The sequence below is a fragment of the Pipistrellus kuhlii genome, unplaced genomic scaffold (genome assembly GCF_014108245.1).
Source record: "Pipistrellus kuhlii isolate mPipKuh1 unplaced genomic scaffold, mPipKuh1.p scaffold_m20_p_5, whole genome shotgun sequence".
NCBI classification, from domain to species: domain Eukaryota; kingdom Metazoa; phylum Chordata; class Mammalia; order Chiroptera; family Vespertilionidae; genus Pipistrellus; species Pipistrellus kuhlii.
In genome coordinates this window covers 4,531,338-4,557,456 of record NW_023425551.1, presented here as the reverse complement: position 1 = coordinate 4,557,456, position 26,119 = coordinate 4,531,338, and the positions used below count along the sequence as shown (strand labels likewise).

General features: G+C 40.4%; 1 protein-coding gene across 3 annotated transcripts in view; it reads left to right on the top strand.

The window, feature by feature from the left end:
* The window catches only part of ESR1 (estrogen receptor 1), a 288,931-nt gene that overhangs the window by 223,404 nt on the left and 39,408 nt on the right, over nucleotides 1-26,119 (top strand). For all 3 annotated transcript variants that reach the window (XM_036414430.2, XM_036414427.2, XM_036414428.2), the window contains exon 6: nucleotides 16,786-16,924. In XM_036414430.2, coding sequence (XP_036270323.1) covers nucleotides 16,786-16,924 — 139 coding nt within the window. The remainder of the gene's footprint in view (nucleotides 1-16,785; nucleotides 16,925-26,119) is intronic.

Here is a 26,119-nt window from a genome sequence, read left to right as displayed (position 1 = left end):
CACTTAGATTCTTATTCTGAGAAGGGGTCCATAGACTTAACCAGACTTCCAAATGGAACAGAACCCTGTCATAAATATATTTCAATGCGTAAATTTTAGATGGTGAAATTCGTTGTCAGGGTATAAGAAGAAAATTTATCATCTGCATAATACTGGGCATGAAAAAGGAACTAAAGCAATGATAGCTACCATTTATTTGTTGACCTCCAATATTTTCTAGGCAATATAATAGGTTATTTATGTACTTTTTAGTTTTATATACTTTTAAGTTTTCACCATAAAAATGCTGCAAGGATATTATTATCACTTCTATTTTGCAGATGAAATAACTAAAGCCCAGAGAAATTTATTCAATCATTCAAAAATATTCTTAGAGCATACCGTAAGAGCAGGTGCTGTGTTAGGGACCAGAGATGAAATAATTTGTCCACATGATATAGCTTCTATGTAGCAAAGCTAGCTTCAACTAAACCCAATCATCCCTTCTACCACACACTGCATCTTCATCATATCTTATTCTACCTTCAAAAAGTTGAGTCCTATTGATACATGTGGAACTCTCAGAAGCTAGCCAACAAGTATTTTTTATATAAACATGAGCTATAATTAGGTCTCCCTCGAAAGTAGTAATTTTGCTCATGCTTTTCTTCATTCTAGCATTGCCTGAGCAAAACAGAGCCCCATCAGTGATTTCCCGGAATCAGCCCATCCTCTTGTAGGACCATCACTAGTCATGTCTTCAAGGACAGAGTAAGACCACGTGTCCACTTTAACGATAGCATCTGTATGTCCTTGTCTCCAAGAAAAGATTGCTACTCCTCTGCCTTGCTAAGTACTAACAAATCTTGCATCTAATTTGGTGTATGTGCCATTGGTGGTGGTGGGGGGGGGCAGTGTGAGAGGGTTTGTTTTGTTTTTGATAGTGATCCCAAAAATTTCTCATTTGTGATTGGAAATATTTAGAACAAGAGACTTTGCAATCTTGAATGTAGATTATATTTTCATTACTAAATCTATGAATGATTTATTGGAACCAAAAAGCCACTTACATGCCCATCTCCAGTTCTGGCTTAACCCCTCCTTCTGGCTTAACCCCTCCTTCTGGTTTAACCCCTCCTTCTGGTTTAACCCCTCTTTCTGGTTTAACCCCTCCTTATGGATTGGAGGCTGATTGGAGAAGCTGACCATGACACTAAGAGAGGTTGAAAGTGTGATGAGGAATGTTGGCCCATTGTTCCCTGATGAATTTCCTAACTGCTTCATAGATAATTGGAAGAGAAACACTAAACAACAACAACAAAAACCACTCCCTGTGGGTTTATGACAGTAGAACATAGGTTGGAAATCAAGACTAACTCAAAATTAGTGTGCATGGATATTCTTTTTAATTTTAGTTTATAAAAATAAAGAAGAAAAAATGTGTTCAGAATTCTTTTACTTCAGAAAACTCAAAATGGACAAAGCAATGTTGAGTTTTATTTCCTTCGACTTGCATTCCGGGCTGACACCTGGTTTAGCAGTTTGCAGGGAGAAAACTGTCCCAATGGCCCTGCCAGGTCCCCTCAAGGGTGAGCAGTGGGCAGCTCCAACTTGGCACCCTAAGAAGGCCAGGGCTGGGGGGAGGGAGTGGCGGCAGGGAGAGAGGTGTAGGGAGGTGAGGAGGAGGGGGGCAGAGAATGCTAACTCAGAAGGCTCCTGGGGGCTGGGACCCTTTCTCCCCTCAACAGCACTTTTGGGTTAAAGATAAGTGATTTAAAAAATATATATATATATATATATATATATATATATATATATATATATATAATTGATTTTTTACAGAGAGGAAGGGAAAGGGAAAGAGGGTTGGAAACATTGATGAGAGAGAAACATGGATCAGCTGCCTCCTGCACATCCCCTACTGGGATGTGCCCGCAACCAAGGTACATGTCCTTGACTAGAATCGAACCTGGGACCCTTCAGTCTGCAGGTGGATGCTCTATCCACTGAACCTGTTAGGGCCATAAGTGACTTTTTCATGCTCCTCTCTGAATGTGAGATAGTGGAGGGTTTTGTCACCTCAGTCAGGAATGGTCAGGAAGCAGAGTGTTTTATGCCGCTTATGAATTCTTACTGTTGAAAAGGTTGGTTTTTTTGTTTTGTTTGTTTTGTTTTGTGTGTGTTTTCAAGTCACATACATGGTCAGAGTTGCTCTTTTTCATAATAGTAAATAACAGATGTTTACTTTTCCCTTTCTGGACATCTGTTTAACAACTTTGGACATAATGAGTACAAGGAAAGCAAAGCATATGCCAGCTGCAGGCTGTATTTTTTTAAATGTTAGAAACAGTGTCTTTTGGAAGAAAGGGTTGTGTTTTTGTGTTTGTTTCTTGTGTGTGTGTGTGTGTGTGTTTGTGTTATCAAGTCATTACTTTCAGTATGTAAAAACTGGTTATTGTTTTGATACAATGGCATTTTTCATGACATTTTTGTCTCTTCTGTCTGTGTACCCTTCTAATTGATACTAGCCACCCCATGATATCAGTTCTTACCTACTTCCTCATAATACCCAGAGCTGCTCAGCTTCATACTGCTCTCTATGGTTACACTGTAGGAATCTGAGACTAAACATATTCAATCCTGCGCTGACTGCCTTCCTCCATGAGCCTTCTCTTCTGCTGGATGCTCATCACAGCGCCAGTCCCGCCACCCAGACACTTCCAAGATCTGTGACTTCTTCTCCCCCTCTTTTCATCTCATTGGTTGCCAAATGTGACTAATTCACCTTCCTTAATCCCTCTGCTAGGAATCTTTTTCTCTTCATTCTCTTTGTTCCTTCACTGTAGTTAAGATTCGTATCTTTAAAATCCTTCAATGACTTCTCTTTGCCTCAACAGTGAAGTCTATGCTTCTTATCAAGACTCAGATTAGAGCCCAGCCAGTGTGCTCAGTGGTTGAGTGTTGACCCTATGAACCAGGAAGTCATGGTTCAATTTCTGGTCAGGGCACATGCCAGGGTTGTGGGCTGGATCTCCAGTAGGGGGTGTGCAGGAGGCAGCTGATCAATGATTCTCTCTCATCATTAATATTTCTATACTTCTCTCTTTCTCTCTGAGATTAATAAAAATATATTATTAAAAAAAAGAGGGGGGGGGGAAACGGTTCAGATTAGAAATCTGAGGAATTCTTCCCACTCGGATTAGGTACGTTTTCATTGAGATTCTCAGTTTCTATCTCACTCTTGCTTTCTTCCAATTCCCACAGTAACTATTTTAATCCTGCACTCTGCTACTCTAACACTCTATCTTATCACCTCCTTATCCTTTTCTAACACCCTATCTTATGGTATCACCTCCTTATCCTTCTTAAAGAGGATTTTATCTCCTTCACTGAGAAACTAGACACCTTATAGGGAAGTTCTTCAAATTGCTGTACCTACCACTAGATGATAACTTATTTACACCACCTTCAATTCATTTATTAATAACCCCCCATTCATCAAACAAATATTTATTAAGGGCCTTTTATCAGCCCAATCTGGTGAGAGATACTAATAAACCAAAAGACATTTACAGATAAGCGCTACCATGGGAATAAGAACTTGATCTTGATGCTGAGAGTTGAAGTCTTTGGAAGAGTGCATTGGGAAGAAGGAAAAGAATATGGGTACCCAAAAATAACCTTTTCTTAAATGTCTGCTCTCAGAGACTTCCCTGTGTTTTGACACTCAACACATGTCATTATCATGAAGATGCTCAATTAACATTTGATGGAAATCAAACATGACAATATACAAACTAAAATGTTTACAGTTACTTACTGCTGTGGGTTGAGTTGCTTCCCCTCCTCCAAAAGTTACCTTGAAGTCCTCACCCCTAGTACGTGTGACTGTGAGGCTTTGCAGGTATAATCAAGTTAAGATGAGGTCAGACTCAATTAGTGTGGGTGCTAATCTGACATGACTGGTGTCCTTACAAAAAAGAAGAGACACAGAGATCCATAGAGAACATCATGTGACAATGGAGGCAGAAATTAGAATGATGCATATACACTGAGTGGCCAGATTATTATGATCTCTGAATGCATAATAATCTGTCTATTCTGTGTGTGTGTGTGTGTGTGTGTGTGTGTGTGTGTGTGTGTGTATTAAAGGTCTGGTGTATGAATTCATGCATGAGTAGAGTCCAGCCTACCTGCCTAGGGGGAGGGCACATGGGCAGTTGGTCGGCCTGCCTGCTGGTGGAACTCCTGGTCGAGGTAACAATTTGCATATAAGCCTTTTATTATATAGAATATATATACTGAGTGGCCAGATTATTATGCATTCAGAGATCATAATAATCTGGCCACTCAATGTATATGCCAGGAGATGCCAAGGGTTGCCAGCAGCACCAGAAACTGAGAGAACGCCATGGAACAGACTCTCCTCTGGCATCTTCCTGACACTTTGATTTCAGACCTCTGGGTTCCAAATTACTACATTTTTATGTGTGTTTTTTTAAAGCCACCCAGTTTGTGGTTCTTTGTCATAGTAGCCCTATAAAACCAATATAGCTACGTTTTATTTTTATTAAGAAGCGTTTTTGTAGTTCCTGTTGTAACCCTTAGGAAGTGACATTACTGAGGAAACCCGAGCCAAGTTGAGCAGGCAAGAAGTGGGATCGTTCTTGTTTAGAAGGTAATTGGCATTTAGAGATCTCTCTTCTAGGTGCACCAAGCTACTTTATTTTTAGGGTGGTTATTTAATGCCCTGGCACAGTCAACTGTGCTTACTCAAGGTTCTACCAGGGGTTTAGGGAAAACACTCTGGCTTCCTCACTCCCGTGGCCTCTCTGCCATGGTGGATAGAAAGTCGGTGTTCATTGACTTCAGGTCTGAGGTGGACAAGGAAAGAGTGTGGGAGGTGGGGAGCTGTGGGAAGACCAGAAGAAAGGGCACCCACTTTTCTAAACAAACTTCCCATGCACTTGGGAGACTCTCAGGCCCCACCAGACCCAGATTGGCTGCCCTACCTTATTTTGTCCTCTTGTTTCTCAGCAGAAATGTTATGTGATTTGAAAACTCGGCATTTCTTTCACTTCTTGCTGATTTTGCCTTGTCAATCTCACACATTAACATCTGAATTTAAACAAAGCGATGGGAGAATGAGCCTTTCTTTTAACAGCTCCTAATTCATCCTGGAACTTGGTGTCCCTGGGTCATTGGCAATGCTGGGTGTTCCTGTAGCTTTTCACTAAAATTGGTGTGTCTGTGTTTCAGGGAACACTCCTTAAAACCGCAAGGTAGTCATGGATTTTGCCTGCGCCGAGGGACTTGAGCTGGTGGAAGTAGGAGGACAGCAGAGCATCGTGTCCATTTGTTTGGGGGACATGCTCTAAAAGGGGATTGTCTGCTGTCCTCTTGGTCTTTGTATCATGAGACTTGTTGTGTTTACTTGGAGCATATAGTCTTCTGGAAAACTCAGACTGATGACAATAGTATTTGAAATGCTTCTGTAGGTCTGCTTCTGGGTAGATGGGGAAAAAGTATGTTCCAAGGTACAAGTGCTTGTTGACTTTTCAAATGCAGCCGGTCCTTGCCTCCTCGGGGATCAGAATGGCAGTGCTGGCCTTCCTGTCCATTTGATGAGCACGTCAAAGGATGTTCTTAAGTACTTTATAGTCTAATAATTTTATTTTCCTTCTTCAGTTGGCAATCTAATCTCAGAAACTGAAAAACCATATTTTTTACTCCCTTCCCCCTTTCTTACGTAGGCTGAAATGGATTTCTTTCTGAGCTTGCACACACAAAAAATTGCCTTTGCTGATTAAAAATCAAAAGGTAGTTTACCCTCAACCTGGCTGCATTGGAATAAAGGAGGATTTTGACAGGAGAGAGTGCAACTTGTATAATATCAAGATAGAGTAATTGTAACCAATACAAGAAGTAATAGGATTACTTATTGGATGGGTAGGAGTGTTGGTTTTGTGTGTGTGTTTGGGAAACTGGGAAGCTAGGAGACACTCGAATTCATCAGCTCCTCCAGAACTCTTCTCAAATGCTTATTGTCATGACAACCATGTCTTCATAAACCCAGGCTCTGAGTGTAGTACAGATGGGGCTGGTAACAAGATAGAGTTGCCATCTGCTTTGTTTTCTCTGAGGGATTTGTTTTTTTCATTCCTAAGTTCGATCCTCATATATGAAAGTCTTGACTCATTTTTCATTCTCCCGATAAAATACTTCCCTACCTGTCATCACATACCTTACTTATTGTTAAATGGGCGGGGGGGGGGGGATAATTATGCATGCATACAAACAGATATGTTTTAATAATTTATTGCCATATCTGCTTTGCAGAGTCTCATAGGAGAGGTATTGTATTTCAATTATACAGTCAAAAGTGAGGTTGGGAAAAAGTGAGAATAAGGCAGTACTTTTTCAAGAAAAAGGTAAAATTGTCATTCCTTTTGAACATTTTATTAATATCTGTGCTTCTGAAATTTGTAGTAAGCTCAGTTTTTATTTCCCAACAAAAAGGAGCACCTCCATTCTTTAGGAGAGGAAAATCTTTTCCTGTTACTGAATTTGGAGAGAAATTTGCCAACTAAATGAATGCTTATATGAGAGAGGAAGCCTCAGCTGGCTTTTTACAAAAGATGCAATGACATTGTCTCATTAATTTACTACATAAACTGAGAACATGTATATTTTTTCTTTTTTATCCTCACCTGAGGATATGTTCATTGATGAGAGAGAGAGAGAGAGAGAGAGAGAGAGAGAGAGAGAGAGAGAGAGAGAGATATCGATTGGTTGTCTCCTGTACTTGCCCTGACCTGGGATTGAACATGCAACCCAGCTATGTGCCCTGACTGGGAATTGAACCTTCAACTCTTCAGTGCATGGGACAATGCTCCAATCAACTGAGCCACCTGGCAAGGGCTGGGAACATATTTTTTACAGACAGTTATTTAGCATTTCTGAAGTTCACACATGCTGTGATCAGAATTAAGATATATCCAGACTTTGAAAAATAATAAAATGCATATCTAGCCATTTAAAGATGTATGATAAATTAAATCACTAAATCACTGAATAAAGGTTAAGGAAATATTTCATGAAATTCATATTTAAATGAATTTAAATGAATAATTTTCTCCTTCTTATTATAATTATTTTACATGTGCTATCTCTAATATGCTAATATGCTAATATGCAAAGTGTCCCCTTGGGAATTCGACTGGGAAACTGGGAGTTCAGGAGTTCGATTGCTCGCTATGATGTGTGCTGACCACCAGGGGGAATGAAGGAAGGCCTGGGTAGACAGCAGGCAGCCAGGAGAAAGGCCCCAGAAGGCCTCTGGAATGCCCTGATTGGCTTTGATCGCCAGCCAGGCCTATGGACCTTACTTGTCCATGAATTTCGTGCACCGGGCCTTTAGTAATCTATAATTCCAAACCTTAAAATATTGAAAGGTTTTAACAATTTTTTTAGTTTTTGTCAGAGAAGTTCTATAATTACCTCTATAAATCAGAGAAAATTTATTTCCATTCCATCTTTTTATGTCCTATATATTGTTGTGTAAACATGATTATGTGCTGATGGATGGGCAATATATCTCACACACAAATACTGACCCAGAAGCAGGAATGATGACTAAACAATACTGCATTGATGTCTAGAGCAGGAAAAACTGCTGGAAAATTTATGAAATGGGGTCTGAATACATTTATTGGAGTCTATATAATAATTTTTTCAAAAGAACATTATAAAAATCTTTGAACGCAGTTCTGGGAAGGGATTTAAAACCAAGCAAAGTTGAGTAAACTCAAAACCAGTTTGTCTTTGGATTTCCTTCCTGTGAGTAAGCCTATAGTGAGTAGGCCATTCATTATCCCAAGACCTTTTGAGAGGAAAGACAATTGTCTGCCTTTAGTTTATACCTCCTGTACGCATTATAAGAGAGACATGGGGTCTACTTCAGCACCTTCTAAGAAAGCTCTCTTGTTGGTTTTTCTCTTTCATTTGGGTAAAAATGGGGAAGTAGAAAGTGTTACTAGTTTTTATTTTGTTTGTGCCATGGAAACACCATCTTTGAATCTGTCCAGGCAAAAATAATTCTCAGAGTAAGATGGGTGGGGCTCTGTTGCCTTGCTCTGAAGGAAGTGGTAATAATGACACAAGTGTTTCTGTAATATTATGACAAACAAAACATGCTATCCTGCTCAGGCTGCATAGTGGAGATGAGAAAGTTGATGGATTTGTATAAGTATCAGGGAAGTCCTGATACTTATACAAATCCATCAATTGTGTCAACATATGGTCATCTTTCTAAGAGGTATTGGTGGTGTACACCATTAATTGTAAAATGCAATATCTTTATTTATTTTTAAAACCTTTAAATGGAATTCTCCAGGCTTTACTCAATTAATTGGCTCTCAACTACGCTAAATGTGATGCCTTTTTAAAATATCATGTTTGTCACATTCAGTTCTTCACTTGCCACTGGTTTTTATTGCTCAACATTGGTCTTGAGAACTCAGTTTTCTTTCCCAAGGCAGGTAGTCCCAGGGCAAGTTTCCTCTCTCTACCCCAAGGCGATGAGAAGCCACAAACACTGTGAAGTTCTGCTGAGTTCAGTAGAAAACAATTGATCATTTACCCCAGGGGTGTAAGAATCCAGCTGCCTTCTGGATTTGCTAAACATCTTGAAATGCTTTGAGGGTAATAAAACCCCAAACGTGCCTCTTTTTCTCATTTTTCCACGTCCCTGTTTTAGGAGAAATATAACCCACATGCTCTCGTTCCTCCACTTTTAAATCATTAAAATGTTGTTTTGTAAGAGCTGTTTGATGTCCAGGAAGCCTTTTATCCTCTTTATTAGGTTCTTCTCATGTATAAATAAAAAAGAAAACAATAAACAGAAAACAACATGGGATCATGACTCAATCTGGGCAGACACGATGTGTCCCATTCCAGTTTGAAGTTCTAGATCAAAAATATTTTCAAATAAAACGTTTCCGTTTTTGCTTTGCAAAATCAGGGCTCCCTCCTCTTGGGCAGAAGGGAGGCTGTTTGGATGAGGGAGAGCTGAGGACTAGCATTCATTGAGCTGAGAACTAGCATTCATACTCTGGGACATCTGCCCACTGCGTAATTTTTACAGCAACCCTAATGACAGGTCAGTCCATCTGCATTGTACAGATGGGAAGGGCTTTCAGAAATCTTAAGTATCTTGGCCACAGGCCACAGGACAATTTCAAGACAGGTCTACTTGATGTATTGGTTCAGAGTCTTTTCAGTTTTTCTTTCCTCATTCTCTTCTTTTTTTGGTGGGGGTTGGGGTGCCCTGCAGACAATCAAAAAGTCCTATGTTGAGAGAAGTGACTTGTAAATACATCAAGTAGACCTGTAATCAGGCCTGAGGGTGAGGACTGTTGTAGCTCCGGAACTCATCGGCATGGTGTTGACGAGGTGGCTATTTAGTATGGTAGCTGCCTACGTGCATTGGGTAGGTGGTATGGTACCGTAATGTCCATCAATACAGCAGAGAGAAGCCAGAATAGACACAGGGATGGCGGCACAGGGCCCGGCTCTTGCACTATGACTCACAGTAGATCTCAACTAGGGACACCCCATTACCATTTATTTTATTTTGTAACGGTGGTTCATGGTTGGTAAGAGTATTATATGACATTATTTGTTTAAATGGCTTAAACTCATTTCTTAAATAAGAATATTTCAGTGCATATATGGTATTGGAAACATCTTGAAGTAGTATAGAATGGGAATCACAGTTCTAATGGGTCTCTCTATAATGGGACATGAATATAAAAGGTAATCTTAGAGGGAAGGGGGAGGAAAGAGATTAACCAAAGAATATATATATATATACTAGAGGCCTGGGGCATGAAAATTCATGCACTTGGGCAGGGGTGAGGGGGTGGGGAGGGGTGAGTCCCTCAGCCCAGCATGAACCCTCTCACAATCTGATACACCTCAGGTAGGGTCCCTAGGCTTGGCCTGAGAACAGGGCCTATTGGGGCTTTCCTTTCCCTGCCCCCTGCTGCAGGCAGCTGGTCCCACCTCCGCTGCTAGCACTGCTTGCCATCTGTGCAGCACTACGCCCCCCCCCCCCCCCCCCCCCCCGGCCACCAGTGGCCTCCCTCCGCAGGCGACAGGTGGGGGGTGTGATGGCTTGGCTGGCCTGGGCCTCCCTCTGCAGGGCAATCACTGGCCAGGAGCACAATTGCCACAGATTTGTTGTTGATGGCCTGGACCTCTCTCTTTCTTTGTTGGGGGCGGGGGGGGGGGGGGCGCTAGTCCATCAAGAGGCCGTCTGCCTACTGATTGCCCCTAATTGCTTGCCTGCCTGCCTGATCACCTCTAACCACTCTGCCTACTTACCTGATGCCCATAACTGCTTGCTTCGGGGTGGGGCAAGAACTGGTGGAGAGGTAATGGGGGAGAAAGGGGGAACATCTATAATATTCTCAACAATGAAATTTAAAAAAGAAAAGAAAAGAATAGGAAATCCAAGATTTTACTTGAAGGGGAAAGTCATACTCAACTGCACCATGGAAAACATGGTCCATAGAATGGCATTATGTTCCTATTTTCTGTAGATAAAGGAAAAGAAAATACCAATGGAGGATAAGAAGACTGCTTAGCATTTGAACTGGGTTCTAGGTTCTTCTGACATTATCTGCTCTATAGGTTTTTTCCCAAAGATCCCAATTTTTATTCCACTTGCAGCTGACATTATGGTATAATCTCTTCCCTTTCTCCATCTTCTCTCCTTCTTATTACCTCCCTCCCTCCCTTCTTTCCTTCCTTCCTTTCTTTCCTTTCTCTCTTTCTCTCCTTCCTTCTATAATTCATCGCTCTCCTTCACTTCCTTTTTTCTTTCTTTTAAACTTGTTCTACTTTTGCATTGAATCTTAGGTATCAGGGAAAGGAGTTGAATTATGTAAGTCTTGAGCTAAGGCAATGCAGAAAGAATGCAATGGGCAATTTCATAAGTGACATTTTTGAGAACATTGGGGTCATCTTTTGACAAAACACAATTTTTTTTGAAGGTCAGGGAACTAATATTTTTCTCCCAGTGGATTTACTAAGGGAACGAACCACGTGGCCTTATTTTGTAGATGGCACTCCCTGAGAAAAGTTGCTCTTTTTATTTACAGGGTTTCTACTTTGCTTTGCATCTCTGTGGATTGTATCTCACGCAAATAAGAAATATCATTACTGTAGAGCTTATTTTTCTCATGCCTTTCCTGAAGAGCCACTCTGATTTATCTTCTACACCACAGAAGTGCAGAGCTTTACACAGATATATATTACACTAACTACTTTGCCTAAGGGTCTCTGCACCTTTCGATATGTTTTCTAAGAGCCTTACCATACCCGGTAAGAGAGGGTAAGGCTTTAAGGATCTTTTGTGGGACCAGGCCAACTGAACCATTGCATGGTAGTCCCTGGCAGAGTGAGGAAGAGGACCTCCAGGGCCCCAAGGGAAGGGGGATGACATACCATGAGCTCCTTTCAAGTAAAATTTAGTTAACATTTTTGGAGGAAAAAGTGATTTTTTAATGGAGGACAGATGCAGGAATGTCTTTCCTTGGTGATGAGGCTTGGAATGAGGGGTTGCTCATACATGGTGGTCTTTTCCATGAAAGTCCCCTGCCCACACAGGGGTGGGGAGTAGGATTTGAGGCATGTCTGTTGTTTCCAGATTATTCTATCTCTGGATACTCTACTGGACCTGTAAATGCAGACCGGAAAAAAAAAAAAGACCCCTGTTCACTTCAAAAATTTCATTTTACAAAACGAGATTTCATTGTAGGTGATTTCACTTGGTTTCAATCAACTATTGTTACTGCTTTTTAGGTATGTGCTCTGTCCCACTGGTGTGGATTCCACAGCTCCACAGCCCCCCATCACTGTCAGTAAGACGGGAATCCCTAAGCGATAGGAGTCACCTCTCACTGTCTCACCTGTCACTGGAGCCTCTATTCATACCCCATAGATGCTGCTGCCTCCCATCCTCATACTGGCGACACTTTCCAGTGTCCGAGAAAGGCATTGCTGAATGCTTCTGGGTTCTTCTAGCACATCAGGTGAAACTGCATATTGGACCATTCTTTCTGTTTGTAAGGAAAACAGGTCAAGTGATTGAAGCTTGATGTCAATAGATGGTTGGCCCCATATCATTTTGTTTGAGATTTATTGCATTATTTTTCTCCATTGGTTATAAATTGAGAGTACTAATGGACATATCCTAAATACCCTTTAGGCTCCTGTGTGACTAAAATAACTTTGAGAACAGTGTATCCAAAGAAAGGAGGCACTCCCCTATTAACTTCCTTCAATCGCTCTCGCATTCATTGAGGTTAATTGACAGCCTTCTTTCCACGCTGCCTCCAGGAACTTGACCCTGGTCTGCAGGCCCTAGGCTCAGATGGGAAAGGCCATCAGACTGTTTCTTTTTGAGAGATCTACATCATGTCAACGGAAGGACGGAATCAGACGGGAACCATATTACTAACAAACAGACACAGTTCAGACAGATTTCATAATCACCAAACGTGTGTGTGGTATGGTTGTGGTGAGCTTCTGAGGCTCCCAAAAGACCACTAAAATGGTCCAGCTTAAACAGCACAGAAGTTTTGAAGTTGGAATTAAAAGGAATGATTCACTTTAATATTAAGGTTGCCACCAGAAAGCGCTTCTTGGGTTTTGATGGCCAGCTGCAGTTCTCTCGAGAGACACCCCCGAGGGTGGGTATTGAATGACACAGTGTGGGTTTGATCAGGAGTGACATTATCACATGATTACATTTTTTTCCACATAAAATAGTGAATTCATGAAAGAAAATAAGTCATGTTTTTTGTTGCTGTTTTTATTTATTATTTTAAAATTACATTTATTGTTGAAAGCATTACAGATAATCCCCTCTTTTTCCCATTTGACCCCTCCACCCTGCACCCACCCCTCCCAGGCCTTCACCCCACTATTGTCTGTGTCCATGAGCCATGCATATTGGATACAAGTTCCCTGATTAATCTAAGATCTCATTTTGGAATGTTAACATTTCTGAAAGTGAGTTTAAGTTACAGAGTGACTTGACATTGTGGTTATGAGACTTCATTCAGAAGATTGGGGTGAGATCTTAGAGAACTGAAACTTCCCTGAGAGCTTTCCTGATCAATTCTGCTCCCCAGAGCAGACATTGCGTACTGAGAAAGGGGCATCTCCTGCTGCCTCCAGCAGTGTTCTCCCAGAGCCGTGGTTGGCAAAGTGCGGTTCGCGAGCCACAAGCGACTCTTTGGCCCCCTGAGTGTGGCTCTTTCACCAAATACCACAGCCTCAGCGAGTCTATTTTGAAGAAGTGGCATTAGAAGAAGTATAACTTCAAAATATTTGGCTCTCCAAAGAAATTTTAATCGTTGTACTGCTGATATTTGGCTCTGTTGACTAATGAGTTTGCCGGCCACAGTCCCAGAGCAAGGCTAGTCCATTTCAACCCAACATACTCCGGAGGCAAAGAGCTGCAGGCTGTTGGGATACATGCTCCTTTTCTCCCCGGGTGGCCTGGAACCCAATCACTGTTTTTTACTCCTTTTGTTTATAAAATTTTTTTTCAATTGCAGCTGACGTACAATGTTATAATAGTTTCAAGTGTACAACATAGTGATTCAACATTTCTATAACTTAAAAGTTATCACCCAGATAAATCTAGTCCCCATCTGACACCATACACAGTTATTACAGTATTATTGACTTTATTCTCTGGGCTGCCATGTACATCCCATTGACTGTTTTTATGTCGACAATCGCTGTTGTTTGATTCTTTAGGTTTCCTTGTAAACAAAGCTGCCCGCATTCTCTTCAGTTACAAGTCCTGCTTTATGAGAGCAAAACCCAGTGTTTCCAATGGTTTTGGGCCTTCAGATGGCTGAATGATGGAGCAGAAGTTGCAATAATTTGGGCTTTAAAAAGGCAGGATTTGATAGAATCATGAATTTTATGCTTGATTCATAGCTAATATAAGTGTAGTATTAGGTGATATTGTGGTTTTAATTTGCATCTATCTGATGATTAGTGACCTTGAGAATTTTTTCATGTCTATTGTTATCTGTATGTCCTCTTTGGGGAAATGTCTATTTAGGTCTTTTGCCCATTAAATATATATATTTTATTGAGTTTTTACAAAGAGAAGAGGGAGAAAGAGTTAGAAACATAAATGAGAGAGAAACATCAACCAGCTGCCTCCTGCACACCCCCTACCGGGGATGTGCCCACAACCAATGTTCATGCCCTTGACCAGAATCGAACCTGGGACCTTTCAGGCCGCAGGCAGATGCTCTATCCAGTGAGCCCAACCGGTTTCAGCTTTTTTGCTCATTTTTTAATTGGATTGTTTGTCTTCCTCTTATTGAGTTGTATGAATTCTTTGTATATTTTGGAATTAACCTTTATCAGATGTATCATTAGCAAATATGTTCTCCCATACCCTGGGTTCTCTTTGCATTTTGAGGATGGTTTCTTTTGCTGTACAGAAGCTTTTGAGTTTGAGGTAATTCCATTTGTTTATTTTCCCTTTGTATGTGTGAAAATTCTGCTATGTGAGATGTCTGTGATTTTGCTGCATATATTTTCTTGTAGGATTTTTATAGTTTTATGACATACATTTAAGTATTTTATCCATTTTGAGTTTATTCTTGTGTGTGGTGTAAGCTGGTAGTTTAGTTTCTCTTTCTTTCTTTCTTTTCTTTTTTTTTTTTTTTTTTATGTATTTGTCCAATTTTCCCTACACCATTTATTAAAGAGACTGTCTTTACTCTATTGCATACTCCATTGCATAGCTCAAGTGCCTCCTTTGTTGAATATTAATTGACCATAATGGTGTGGTTTGATTTCTGGAATCTCTGTTCTGTTCCGTTGACCTTCATGCCTGTTCTTATGCCAATACCAGGGTGTTTTGAATGCAATGGCTTTGGAGTATAGTTTGGTATTATTATGATCCCTCTAACTTTGTTCCTTTTTCTCAAGATTGCTGTGGCTCTTTGAGCTCTTTTTCAGTTTCACATATAATTTTGGAATATTTTTCTAGTTCTGTGAAATATGCTGTTGGAATTTTAATAGGACTTGTGTTGAGTCTACAGATTGCTTTGGATAGTATGAACAAATCAAAAAGTGAAAAATGCTGGTAAGGATGTGGAGAAAAGGGAGCCTTGCGCACTGCTAGCGGGAGTGCAGCCACTATGGAAAACAGTATGGAGTTTACTCAAAAAATTAAATATGGAACTGCCAGTTAACCAGTGGTATCACTTCTAAAAATATATCCTAAGGAGGATATGATACATTTACATAATGGGACATTATGTAGCTGTAAAAAATAGGGGTCTCTTACCCTTTAAGACACATGTGTCAAACACAAGGCCCGCGGGCCAAATCCGTCCCGCCAGGCCTTGCAATGTGGCCCGCACTGCGCTGTCATCACTGCACTCCGCTGCGTTTCCATCACAATGACAGTTTATGACTGTTCAGTAAACCATTCGGCCCGCGATTTAGGCTGGATTTTAGATTTTGGCCCCTTCTCTGATTGAGTTCGACACCCCTACTTTAAGACAACATAGATGGACCTGGAGAATATTATGCTAAGCAAAATAAGCCAGTTAGAGAAAGACAAATATTTCACTTATACGTGGAATCTAAAGAACAAGATAAATTGACAAATAAGATAGGATCACAGACATGGATGGAAGCATAAAGCAGACTGACAGATCTCAGAAGGAAGATAGGAAGGAGGGTGGGTAGAGATTAATCAAATAAGCATATATGCATATTTCATGGACCCAGACAATAGACAGGTGAAGACCGGGGGTGCTTGAGACATGGGTGGTAGACATAGGAGGAAAATGAGGGACATCTGTTATAATCTCAACAATAAAATAAAATTTAAAAAGAAAAAAAAAGTATAGTATTGGGGAGATAAAATGAAGAAAAGCTCACAGAAAAATGGCATTGCTAGAGCCAGTCTCATGGACAAGAGAGAGCAGAGGGTTGGGGGCAGAGAGACCGAAGAAGGAAATAGAATCTATGGGATGCCTCAGGGAAAAAGAACAGGAAACTGATTTGGAAAGCAGCCAGCTTTATGGACATCTTGTTAATTGAATGCCTCTGTGATTCTGTCATATCTTAATTTGTTGGTTGGATTTACTTGGTCACTTGATCCAAAGTCTATAATTAATTGCAGCTCATAACAGGTAATGTCAGTTGTGCTCGTGGGCATAGCTTCTGGGTATTAAGTTCCATCTCTGACCTTAACACCATATAAACTCTCTGAATATCTGTTTCCTTATCTGTAAATGGTATTCCCCATCAGTTCCTACCTCTTAGAGTTGTTATATTAATAAGAGATTAGTCCTAACTGGTTTGGCTCAGTGGATGAAGCATCAGCATGTGGACTCCAGGGTCCCAGGTTCGATTCCAGTTAAGGGCATGTACCTTGGTTGCAGGCACATCCCTAGTGGGGGGGGGGGGGTGCAGGAGGCAGCTGATTCATGTTTCTCTTTCATTAATGTTTCTAACTCTCTCTCCCTCTTCCTTTCTCTCTGTAAAAAATCAATAAAATATATATATTTTAAAAATAAGAAATTGTGCACAAGAAGTGTTTAGCATTGCTTCTGACCCATAGTAAGGGCTCATAGAACAGGCCCTATGTGTTCAGACCCCTCCTTGGTTGCATTCCTCTTCGCAGCAATGACTACTTTTGACTACTTTTTACGGGAAGTCAGCAGGGTTTTTCTTGTCTCGTTTTAGGCTTTGTGGATTTGACCCTCCATGATCAGGTCCACCTTTTGGAATGCGCATGGCTGGAGATCCTGATGATTGGTCTTGTCTGGCGCTCCATGGAGCACCCAGGGAAGCTCCTGTTTGCTCCCAACTTGCTGTTGGACAGGTGAGTGACTGGCTGTAGTTTGGGGAAAGCACATTCTGTGTAATCCCAGGTTCACACAGTCCTCCAGGGAGCTTCCAAGAAGCTGGTCAGGTATGTTTACTCTACACATGGGCAGATCTGGGCGGTGCAGGCCAATCAAGGTCACAGAGTCTACGAATAACTTTCTGCTAAGTGTCTTCCTAGATTAGCCCTATTATTTCTAAACTATATGTGTATTTGCACTTACATATTTATACAGCGTCCAGTATTTTCACAGCAAACATACCTAGAACCCGTTCGTATGTATATGTATATATGTATGTATATGTATAAGATGTGTACTGAGAAAACTATGAACAGTGATTTTCTAACTCCACCTTCACCTCGTGTTGTTATATAAAAGAAAGGATGACTAACCTTCCTGTAACTAAAATACATTTTTGGCGCATGGACATCCAAACCACAATGGCCTTTCCATTTCCTTCTCCAGTTTTCCCATCAGTAAACGAGGAAGTCTGACCAGAGTTCTGCCAATTCATAAAAGTTACTCGTTTATTTTAGAAGATGAATTTGCTTTTCAGATGTGCTGCCATATTTAACATGTCCCCTTTGGGTTGACTTGGGATATGAGTCTCGTTGTTCCTCGTTGTTCAGCCACTGCTCAGAGTAATAGAGTTAGACACTATTCACCAGCCACTCCCGTTGGGCGAGTGCCTACCCAGCACCAGCTGCATGCTAAATGTTTTACATACATGAGCTCATTTGATGAGCATGGCACTTCTAGGAAGCTATCATTCACATCTTACCAGGACGGAAGCTAAGTTTCTGCATCTTGCAAAAAGAATCAAGCCAACGAAAGGTGGAGCAGGGTTGGAATCCAAGCTCTGCCTGGCGCTGGCTTGCTCATAGTGCATCCTGTCCCGTGCACATGACTTCCACATCTTTTCCTGCTCGGCCATGCCTTCTTTGGTTTGCTGCTGCAGCCTTTTGTTTCCAGGTAGGCCTTGTCTATGTGGGGCACATGGCCATTGGAATGGGAAAGGGCCGCCTTCTTCTGTTTCCTGCTAACTTCTCCCCATCTGCTCAGCCATCCAAGACTGCCCGGTGGCCCAACCACATGTCTGGAGACATTGTGCATTCCTTCCCGTTAGAGTGCCACACTGCCTCCCATGCCCTGTCCCTCTCTGGGTTTCCCTGCACTGCTGAGCCCTGTGGAGCAGAGTTACAGCAACATTGATTTAAGTACCAGAGAACTGTACATTTTGACATCTGCAGAGAAGTAGGAGAGAGAGAGAGAGCCAGAAGTCAGATTGTTCTGTCAGCCATGGATTACTGATGTTGCCAACGAGGGTTTTATGCTTTCTCCATGATTAATTATTATGATGTCCTGTTTGGCCCTGGCAGGGTAGCTTGGTCGGTTGGTGTGTCATCCAATATGCGAAGGTTGCAGGTTCAATCCTCAGTCAAGGCACATACAAGAATCAACCAGTGGTGCATAAATAAGTAGAAAAACAAATCTCTCTCTCTCTCTCTCTCTCTCTCTCTCTCTCTCTCTTTTTCAAAACTCCTGTTTTCACAAACATTTTCAAATCCAGGTATTTGTGCCTTCCAAGGCTGTCAGAAGGAGAGCATTTACCCAAGTCTTTCCTGTAATTATTCAAATATTAGTATTGGCAAGTGGGATTAGTGATTATACGAACATGAAGGCCTATTGGGTTGCCATTCCACATTGGTGCACAGAAGACATGTTTTCTAGCTTGAGTCCATTAGGAAGAATCATTGCTTGATGTACTCTCTGATGACAACCCATGATATCTTGATTCAGGTAGCTTATAACTTCCCGTTAGTCATATGCTTGAAAGCTAATTTTATCTGTGCCATGCTTCGTCTACCCACGACTTCCACTTCTCCCTGTGTCCTGCAGTGGCGAGTTCTAAACACTCCATGTCATCAACTCTTCCTGGGAAAACCAAGAATTTACAGTTATTATAAGGCAGAAATAAAGAAGCCAGTGATTTCTCTTAACGTGAGTGTGTGTATTTTACAAGAGGAAAGTTCAAGATAATAAGAAGGCCTGCGAAAGCAATCAGGAAATGGAGAAAACTTATTTTTCCATCCTAGCACCTAATTCTTTGGTGTGTTTTGGCACAGAGAACCCAAATCTGTCCTCTGTGGCGGCTCCGAATGCAGCTCTGCCTTTGGTCCTGCTTGAGTGCTCATGCTGGAAAGGTGTAGAGGGAAAACACAAGCAAAAATGCTCAACTTAGATGATTGCTCCTAGGGTCTCTGTTTTTTCGGGAGCAAAGTTTGCTATTGCTGGGGGGCAAAGGTGATGTTAGGGGAAATAATGGAAATTGCTGGGTTGATAAGACCACCCCATTTCCAGGGGCATAATTCTGTCCTGCAGGCACCATCAGGACTAACGGATTCTGAGAAATATTTGTGGATTTCTCAGTAAAGACAAAGCACTCTGGATCCCATTCACTCTCAGAGGAGGAAAGAAAAACAACAACAAAAAAAACCCCTGCCCATTTGAAAAGCAGGCTTAATTCAACAAGCAGAATATTCCCTGTACCTCTTCTGGCCAGACGGTTGTTGATCTAGCTCTTGTCATCACTCGAGCACCGGGAGCTCTGCCTGTGGGAATGGAATCGGACAACAGAAGTTCTTTGTAGGCGTGGAGGAGGAACAAGTTTCCCCGAGGAGAAAAACAGGTTGCTGCACTGCAAGGGATATTTTTCTTCTTCTTCATAGCAGACTGTTTTCAGGTGATAAATTCATTTTCCATTAAAAAATGTCACTTTCTAGAAGGAAGAGCATTTTCATTTTCTGTTATTTATTGTTAGTATTTCAGAAAAATTGTGAATAAGAATTTTCAAATAAAAACCAAGTTCCAGCAGTGCTTTTGTTGGCTTTTCTTTGTTGTTGGTTTTTGTTTGTTCGTTTTTTGAGAGAGAAGAAGGGAGAGGGAGAGAGAAACATTGATGCAAGAATGGCACATTGATTAGGCTTCTGCCTGCACACCCCCAACTGGGGATCAAGCTCATAACCTGGGCATGTGTCCTGACCTGGAATCATACCAGCAACCACTCAACTACAGGATAATGCCCAACCAACTGAGCCACACCGGCCAAGGTTGGCTTTTCTTTTTGAAATATTTGGGGAGGGAGGAGGTGGGAGAGGAGAGGGATAGAGAGAGAAAGAAACCCATGAGAGAGAGACATTGATGTGCTGCCTCCTGCACATCACCTACAGGGGATAGAGCCTGCGACCCCAGCATGTGCCCTGACCAGGAATTGGACCAGTGACCTCTTGGTTCATGGGTCAATGCTCAACCACTGAACTACCTTGGCCTGGCAGCTTTTCTGTTTTAATTGACTTCATTTTTTTTCTGTGTAAAACTTTATGTGAATTCTTTGCAGATTTCTTTACTTGAAAGAGTAAAAACATAAAGTGCCAAAGTAAACTGATGAATTCAGACTGTGACCCATGCACGGGTTTCTCAGACATGAAGTGTAAGGGCCTCCCTGTATATTCCCTTTTCCGGTTTCCCCCTTTGAAAAAGGAGTGCTATCCCTGAAGGGAGCATTGCAGTAGCTGAGGAAGCAGGTGGTGGGGGGAGGTGTGGTGAGTGATTATCCCATTCAGTCCTGGGTAGAAGATACTTTTTAGTAGCTTTGCTGGAGTCCCTCCATAACTCTCTGGAAGTGCTTCAGTTTGCCCATTCATATCTCAAGAACCTTGTTCATAACGTCTTTTCATTCTACCTCATAGGAATGGATAGAAAAATAAAAATAAGGAAGCCAACATTTATTCAACTTCTATAATGCTGGGTTATCATTTGTGCTTTCTATATTGCATTCATTGCATGAGAATACAGATAGCAAAGAATGTTATTAGTTTATATTCCATTGGTTCTTGACAGTTCTGAGTCCTTAATTACTCAATGGTAGATGCCAGTTGATTGAGTCTTAGCATTCTGACAAATATTTGGAATACAAAGTTATAAACCGTAGTAAAAATTGAGGCCAAGAGAAGTGAGAAATTAGCCAAACTTTCATTACTGATTCCACTGATTGAAAATGAATCAAAATATCTATTGGACTAAAAACAAATTATGTTGTACTCCTTAATGGGTGAATTATGTGCTATGTGAATTATATTAAGCTATTAAACACACATACACATATTGGAATATCAGCAGAAATTAATTTTAACAAGAAGACTATCAATCATGAAAACACCATTTTATTGGAAAAACTAAAAAAACAAAACATTCAAACCAAGGTTTCTCCCTAAAAACAAAAGCAATTAGGTAGCATTATTTTGTAAACCTTGTTAAGCCACAAGTTTTTAACTCCTCAAGAAGAATAAGCTTATAAACAGTAAGGATCCACTCAATACAAAATTGCTCCAGAGGAAAAGGCATAATTCCAACCAAAGAATTAATCCTGTGTAGGAGGTTAATTTGACTTTTTTACATTTTTATATACCACATTATTTTTGTGTTTTCCCTATGTTATTCACAATGAGCCAACAGATTAATTTAAAATATAATCAAAATAATATTTTGACAGTTTAATTCTAAAATATCTTAATATTTTTTCAGTCACACATGCTACACAGGGATAATCAAATAACCTACCCCCTTATATCTGCTTTAATCAGAGCTATTTGTCCACATTGGCATTATAAATATCCTCCTTTGTTTTATTGAGTGCCATCAAAATCCAAGGATAAAGGGAGATGGCCACCTTCAAATCTGTGTTAGTTAGGGTTCAGTTCAAGTCAACTCAATAGTATTGAATACGATCGTCTCTGGGATCCTGCATGATCCTGAAGGATATGAAAAAAGATGTGTAAGAGGCAGACCTGTCCTCAGGGAATTTACTGTCTAGTGGTAAAGTAGCATTAGTGTACAAATGAATGCAAACAAAAGCAAGCCTGCACCATACCTACATCCATTTATGTGTGTTTTATCTTTCTCTATCACTTTCTTTTTTTAAATTGAGCTATAGCTCTGGCCAGTGTTCTCAGTGGTTAGAGCATTGGCCCATAGACCAAAGGGTTTTGGGTTTGGTTACTTGTCAAGGGCATGTACCTGGCTTGCAGGTTCGATCCCCAGCCCCGGTCTGTCAGGGTACATATGGGAGGCAACTAATGGATGTATCTTTCTCCCTCCCTTTTCCCTCCCTTTCTTTCACAATCTCTAAAAATCAATGGAAAAAATATCCTTGGTTGAGGATTAACAAAATCTAAAAATAGTAGTAATAATAATAATAATAAAATAAAATGAGATATAATTGTTATACAACATCATATTAGTTTCAGGTGTCTAACCTCAGAATAAAGGAAATCCAGCCATTTACAACATCATGGATGAACCTTGAGGGCATTATGCTGAAGCATAATAACCTCCATCTTGTATAAAAACTACTGTTTGAAATCCTCTGCTATTGTTAGACAGTCCCTTGTTCTGTAAACTCTGTCATTTTTAGACAGTCTCTTATTCTGTAGAATAACTGTTTTTGTTTGAGTAATAGAAAAAGATAAAAAACTTAACTGTCTGACTTTGCAAGCTAGCCTTCTAATGTAATAGACTAATATTGATAATAATTCCCATATTCTTATGCCAAATGCTTGTCATTTATGTATCCAAGATGACAATCTGTCTGTAACAATAACTCTCACAGAGCTCTTTGCAATATCTGCAAACAAAGAAGCTCGAAAAGTATGACACAGGAAACTTCCTGTATGCGTTGCTCAGAGATTTGGAAGAGACGCCTCCCGCTAGGCCATGCGCAATAAATGACTCCTATTAATTGACTCATTAAGGCAGTGATTCTCAACCTTTTTAATACTGCTACCCTTTAATACAGTTCCTCATGTTGTGGTGACCCCCAACCATAAAATTATTTTCGTTGCTACTTCATAAATGTAATTTTACTACTGTTATGAATCATAATGTAAATATGTGTGCTTTCCGATGGTCTTAGGTGATCCTTCTAATGGTTCTCAACCTGTGGGTCTCCTAAGACTATCAGCAAACACAGATATTTACATTATGATTCATAACAGTAGCAAAATTACAGTTATGAAGTAGCAACAAAAATAATTTTATGGTTGGGGGTCACCACAACATGAGGAACTGTATTAAAGGGTTGTGGCATTAAAAAGGTTGAGAACCATTACATTAAGGCGTCTTGTCTAGCTCGCTGATTTGTGATACAACAATGCTAGTGAAATAAGTCAGACAGAGAAAGGCAAATACCATTAGGACCTCACTTATACAGTATATGTAATCTGGAAACAGAACAAATGTACTCATAAACACAGAGAACAGATGGGTGGTGAAAGAGATAGGGGGTGAACAAAAACAGGAGGAAATGCCTTTCCATTTTGTTGTGCAGATGTTTTCTAGCTTCATGTAGATCCACTTGTTTATTTCTATTTGTGTGGCCTTTGCTCTGATGTCAAGCTCAGAAAATAATTGTCAAGATCAATGTCAAGGAGCTTGTTGCCTATGTTTGCTTCTAGGAGCTTTATGGTCTAATCCAATGGTCGGCAAACCATTGCTCATGAGCCACATGTGGCTCTTTGACCCCTTGAGTGTGGCTCTTCCACAAAATACCACGGCCTGGGCAAGTCTATTTTGAAGAAGTGGCATTAGAAGAAGTTTAAGTTTAAAAAATTTGGCTCTCCAAAGAAATTTCAATTGTTGTACTGTTGATATTTGTCTCTGTTGACAAAAGAGTTTGCCGACAGCTGGTCTAGTCTTTAATAAATTTTGAGTAAGTTTCGTGAATTGTATTAGATAGTGGTCTAGGTTTCTTTTTCTTTTCTTTCCTTTCTTTTTTTGCATGTGGTTGTCCAGTTGTCTGAACACCATTTATTAAAGAGATTATTCTTTCTCCATTGTATATTCTTGACTCCTTTGTAGTAAATTAATTGACAAGAGGAGGGTTTATTTTTTGGCACTCTATTCTGTTTTATTGATCTGTGTGTCTATTTTTATGCTAATACTACACTATTTTGTGTATTATAGCTTTGTGATAGTAATCAAAGCTATTGATTTTGAGTGTTATGTCTCCCTAAGCATGATGCCTCCAGCTCTGCTCTTCTTTCTACGCTTGCTTTGGCCATTCAGTGTGTTTGTGGTTCAATATAATATAATATTCAGTGTGTTTTGTGGTTCAATATAAGTTTCAGTGTTATTTGTTCTACTTCTGTGAAAAATGCCATTGGAATTCTGATAATTCTATAGGCATTTTTAAGTCACTGAATGGTCTTCTTTATATTTTTACTAGTGTTTTTTATTTTATCAAATTGAAAGGAGATGTAAAAAGCACACTTTCAGTTTATTTTTGATTTTTATGCCAAAACAGAGAATTAGTTTGTTTGTTTTAATTCCTATAAACATTAACCTTCCACCATTGGCACAGATTCTAAGACCCATCGTGACTTTATAGGACCAAACCTGTTACAAAGCTAAGAGATTGCTGCATACCCCTGAGAAGGAAAGGGCTTCTCTTGTGTCTCCAGATTTGATCAGAACAGACTGAGTGCCATGTGCAGGGAGATTGCAAACGGCTCCACCTGTGCCTCTGAGGAGAGCCGAGCCGGAAGGAGCACTTCAGTCAGTGTGGATGCGGGGTGGACTTTAGGTTTCAAGATCTGTGGTCTTGAAAGGATCACAAAGATATAGATAGGAATTGGGAAGACAGGACAAAGACCAGGTGCTGGGAGAATCTTATGAGTTTTTCCTTACACAAGATGGGCTTATGGAACAGGGAGGATATATTGAACATTATGTCTAGCAGAAAGCTGGAGAACAGAAAAAAGATGTAGATAAAATCTGGGAAAAGATTTGAATCATCCCCAGAGTTTGAAAGTGTGAAATAAATGTGATAAATAGGCAGTGGAAAAAGAGGCACTGGATGGGCTGAGATAATACCTCTTAGATGGTTGACTTGTAGGAGTTATAAGTAGAAATGAATCCTGGCCCAGGGTTAAGACAGAGTTTGTTTGAGATGTCGAAGCACAGAATATCTGATTCCAAGGAAGGGTTAACTTTCAAAAGAAAAAAAAATAGTGAATTATGCCGAATACTGTGGAGAGGTGGGCAGGAGTAGGAAGGAGTGGATTTGTTAATAAGGGGTTTATTGTTGTCCCTAAAAAGAACATTTTTAGTAATAGGTGGTGGTGGGGGCGGGTATAAATGTGTTAAATGAAAACTTCTTGTTTGAGAAAGAAAATAGGCAGGGAAACCTGAGAAAGGAAATATGAAGTTGCTTTCTGAGACGTTCAGCAGCAGAAAAGCAGAGTCTGGTCTCTGAGAGCAGCATCAGGGAAGGGCAGCCCTCGTCCATCCCTGCTGTCCAGGGAGAATGTGGGCAGGGGCTGTATGAGCTGCGGATCTTTGTCTATTCAATGTGCTCCAATCAATTGATTTGCTCTCCTTTTTAGATGCTTACGTTGTTCCATCTTTGGCTAATGAGAGTGCCTTCATGCTGACTCCCCTGTCATTTGGATACAAGCTATTAGCTGAAGAACACAGGGACATCTGCCATCCTCAGACTATAAATGTCCTGCCCCAGCGCTAGAGCTAACCATTGCACAAGGGGCACACATTCATGTCAGAGAAATGGGTATTCAGAACTCAATCTTGGCACTTGGCGTGTTCACTATTTTAGAGTTTCCATAGTTTCATGGCTTTTTTGATGGGTTAAATTAGGGTACAAACACCTTTAAAACAAAAAGGAAGCCCTAGCTGGTTTGGCTCAGGGGAATAGAGTGTATGTAGGCCTGCAGACTGAAGGGTCCCAAGTTTGATTCTGGTCAAGGGCACATGTCTGGGTTGTGGTCTTGATCCCCAGTAGGGGGTGTGCAGGAGACAGCCAATCAATGATTCTCAATATTGATGTTTCTATCTCTCTCTCCTTCTCCTTTCCTCTCTGATGTCAATAAATAAATTAACAAATAAACATACACAAAAAAGCATATATTATTTTGTGCTGACATTTCCAGTACAAACCTTAGTTTCTAAAAATATAATTACTCATTAGATTATCTTATATTGTGTAAAAAGATTTAAACAACAATAGAAGTCTTTCTACTAACAAGTGACCATTGAGTATAGTTGAAGATTTAAGTAGCTTTATTTGTTTTCAATTCTATTCCACTGAGAATGGAAAATCAAAATATTGTGTTCTTCAG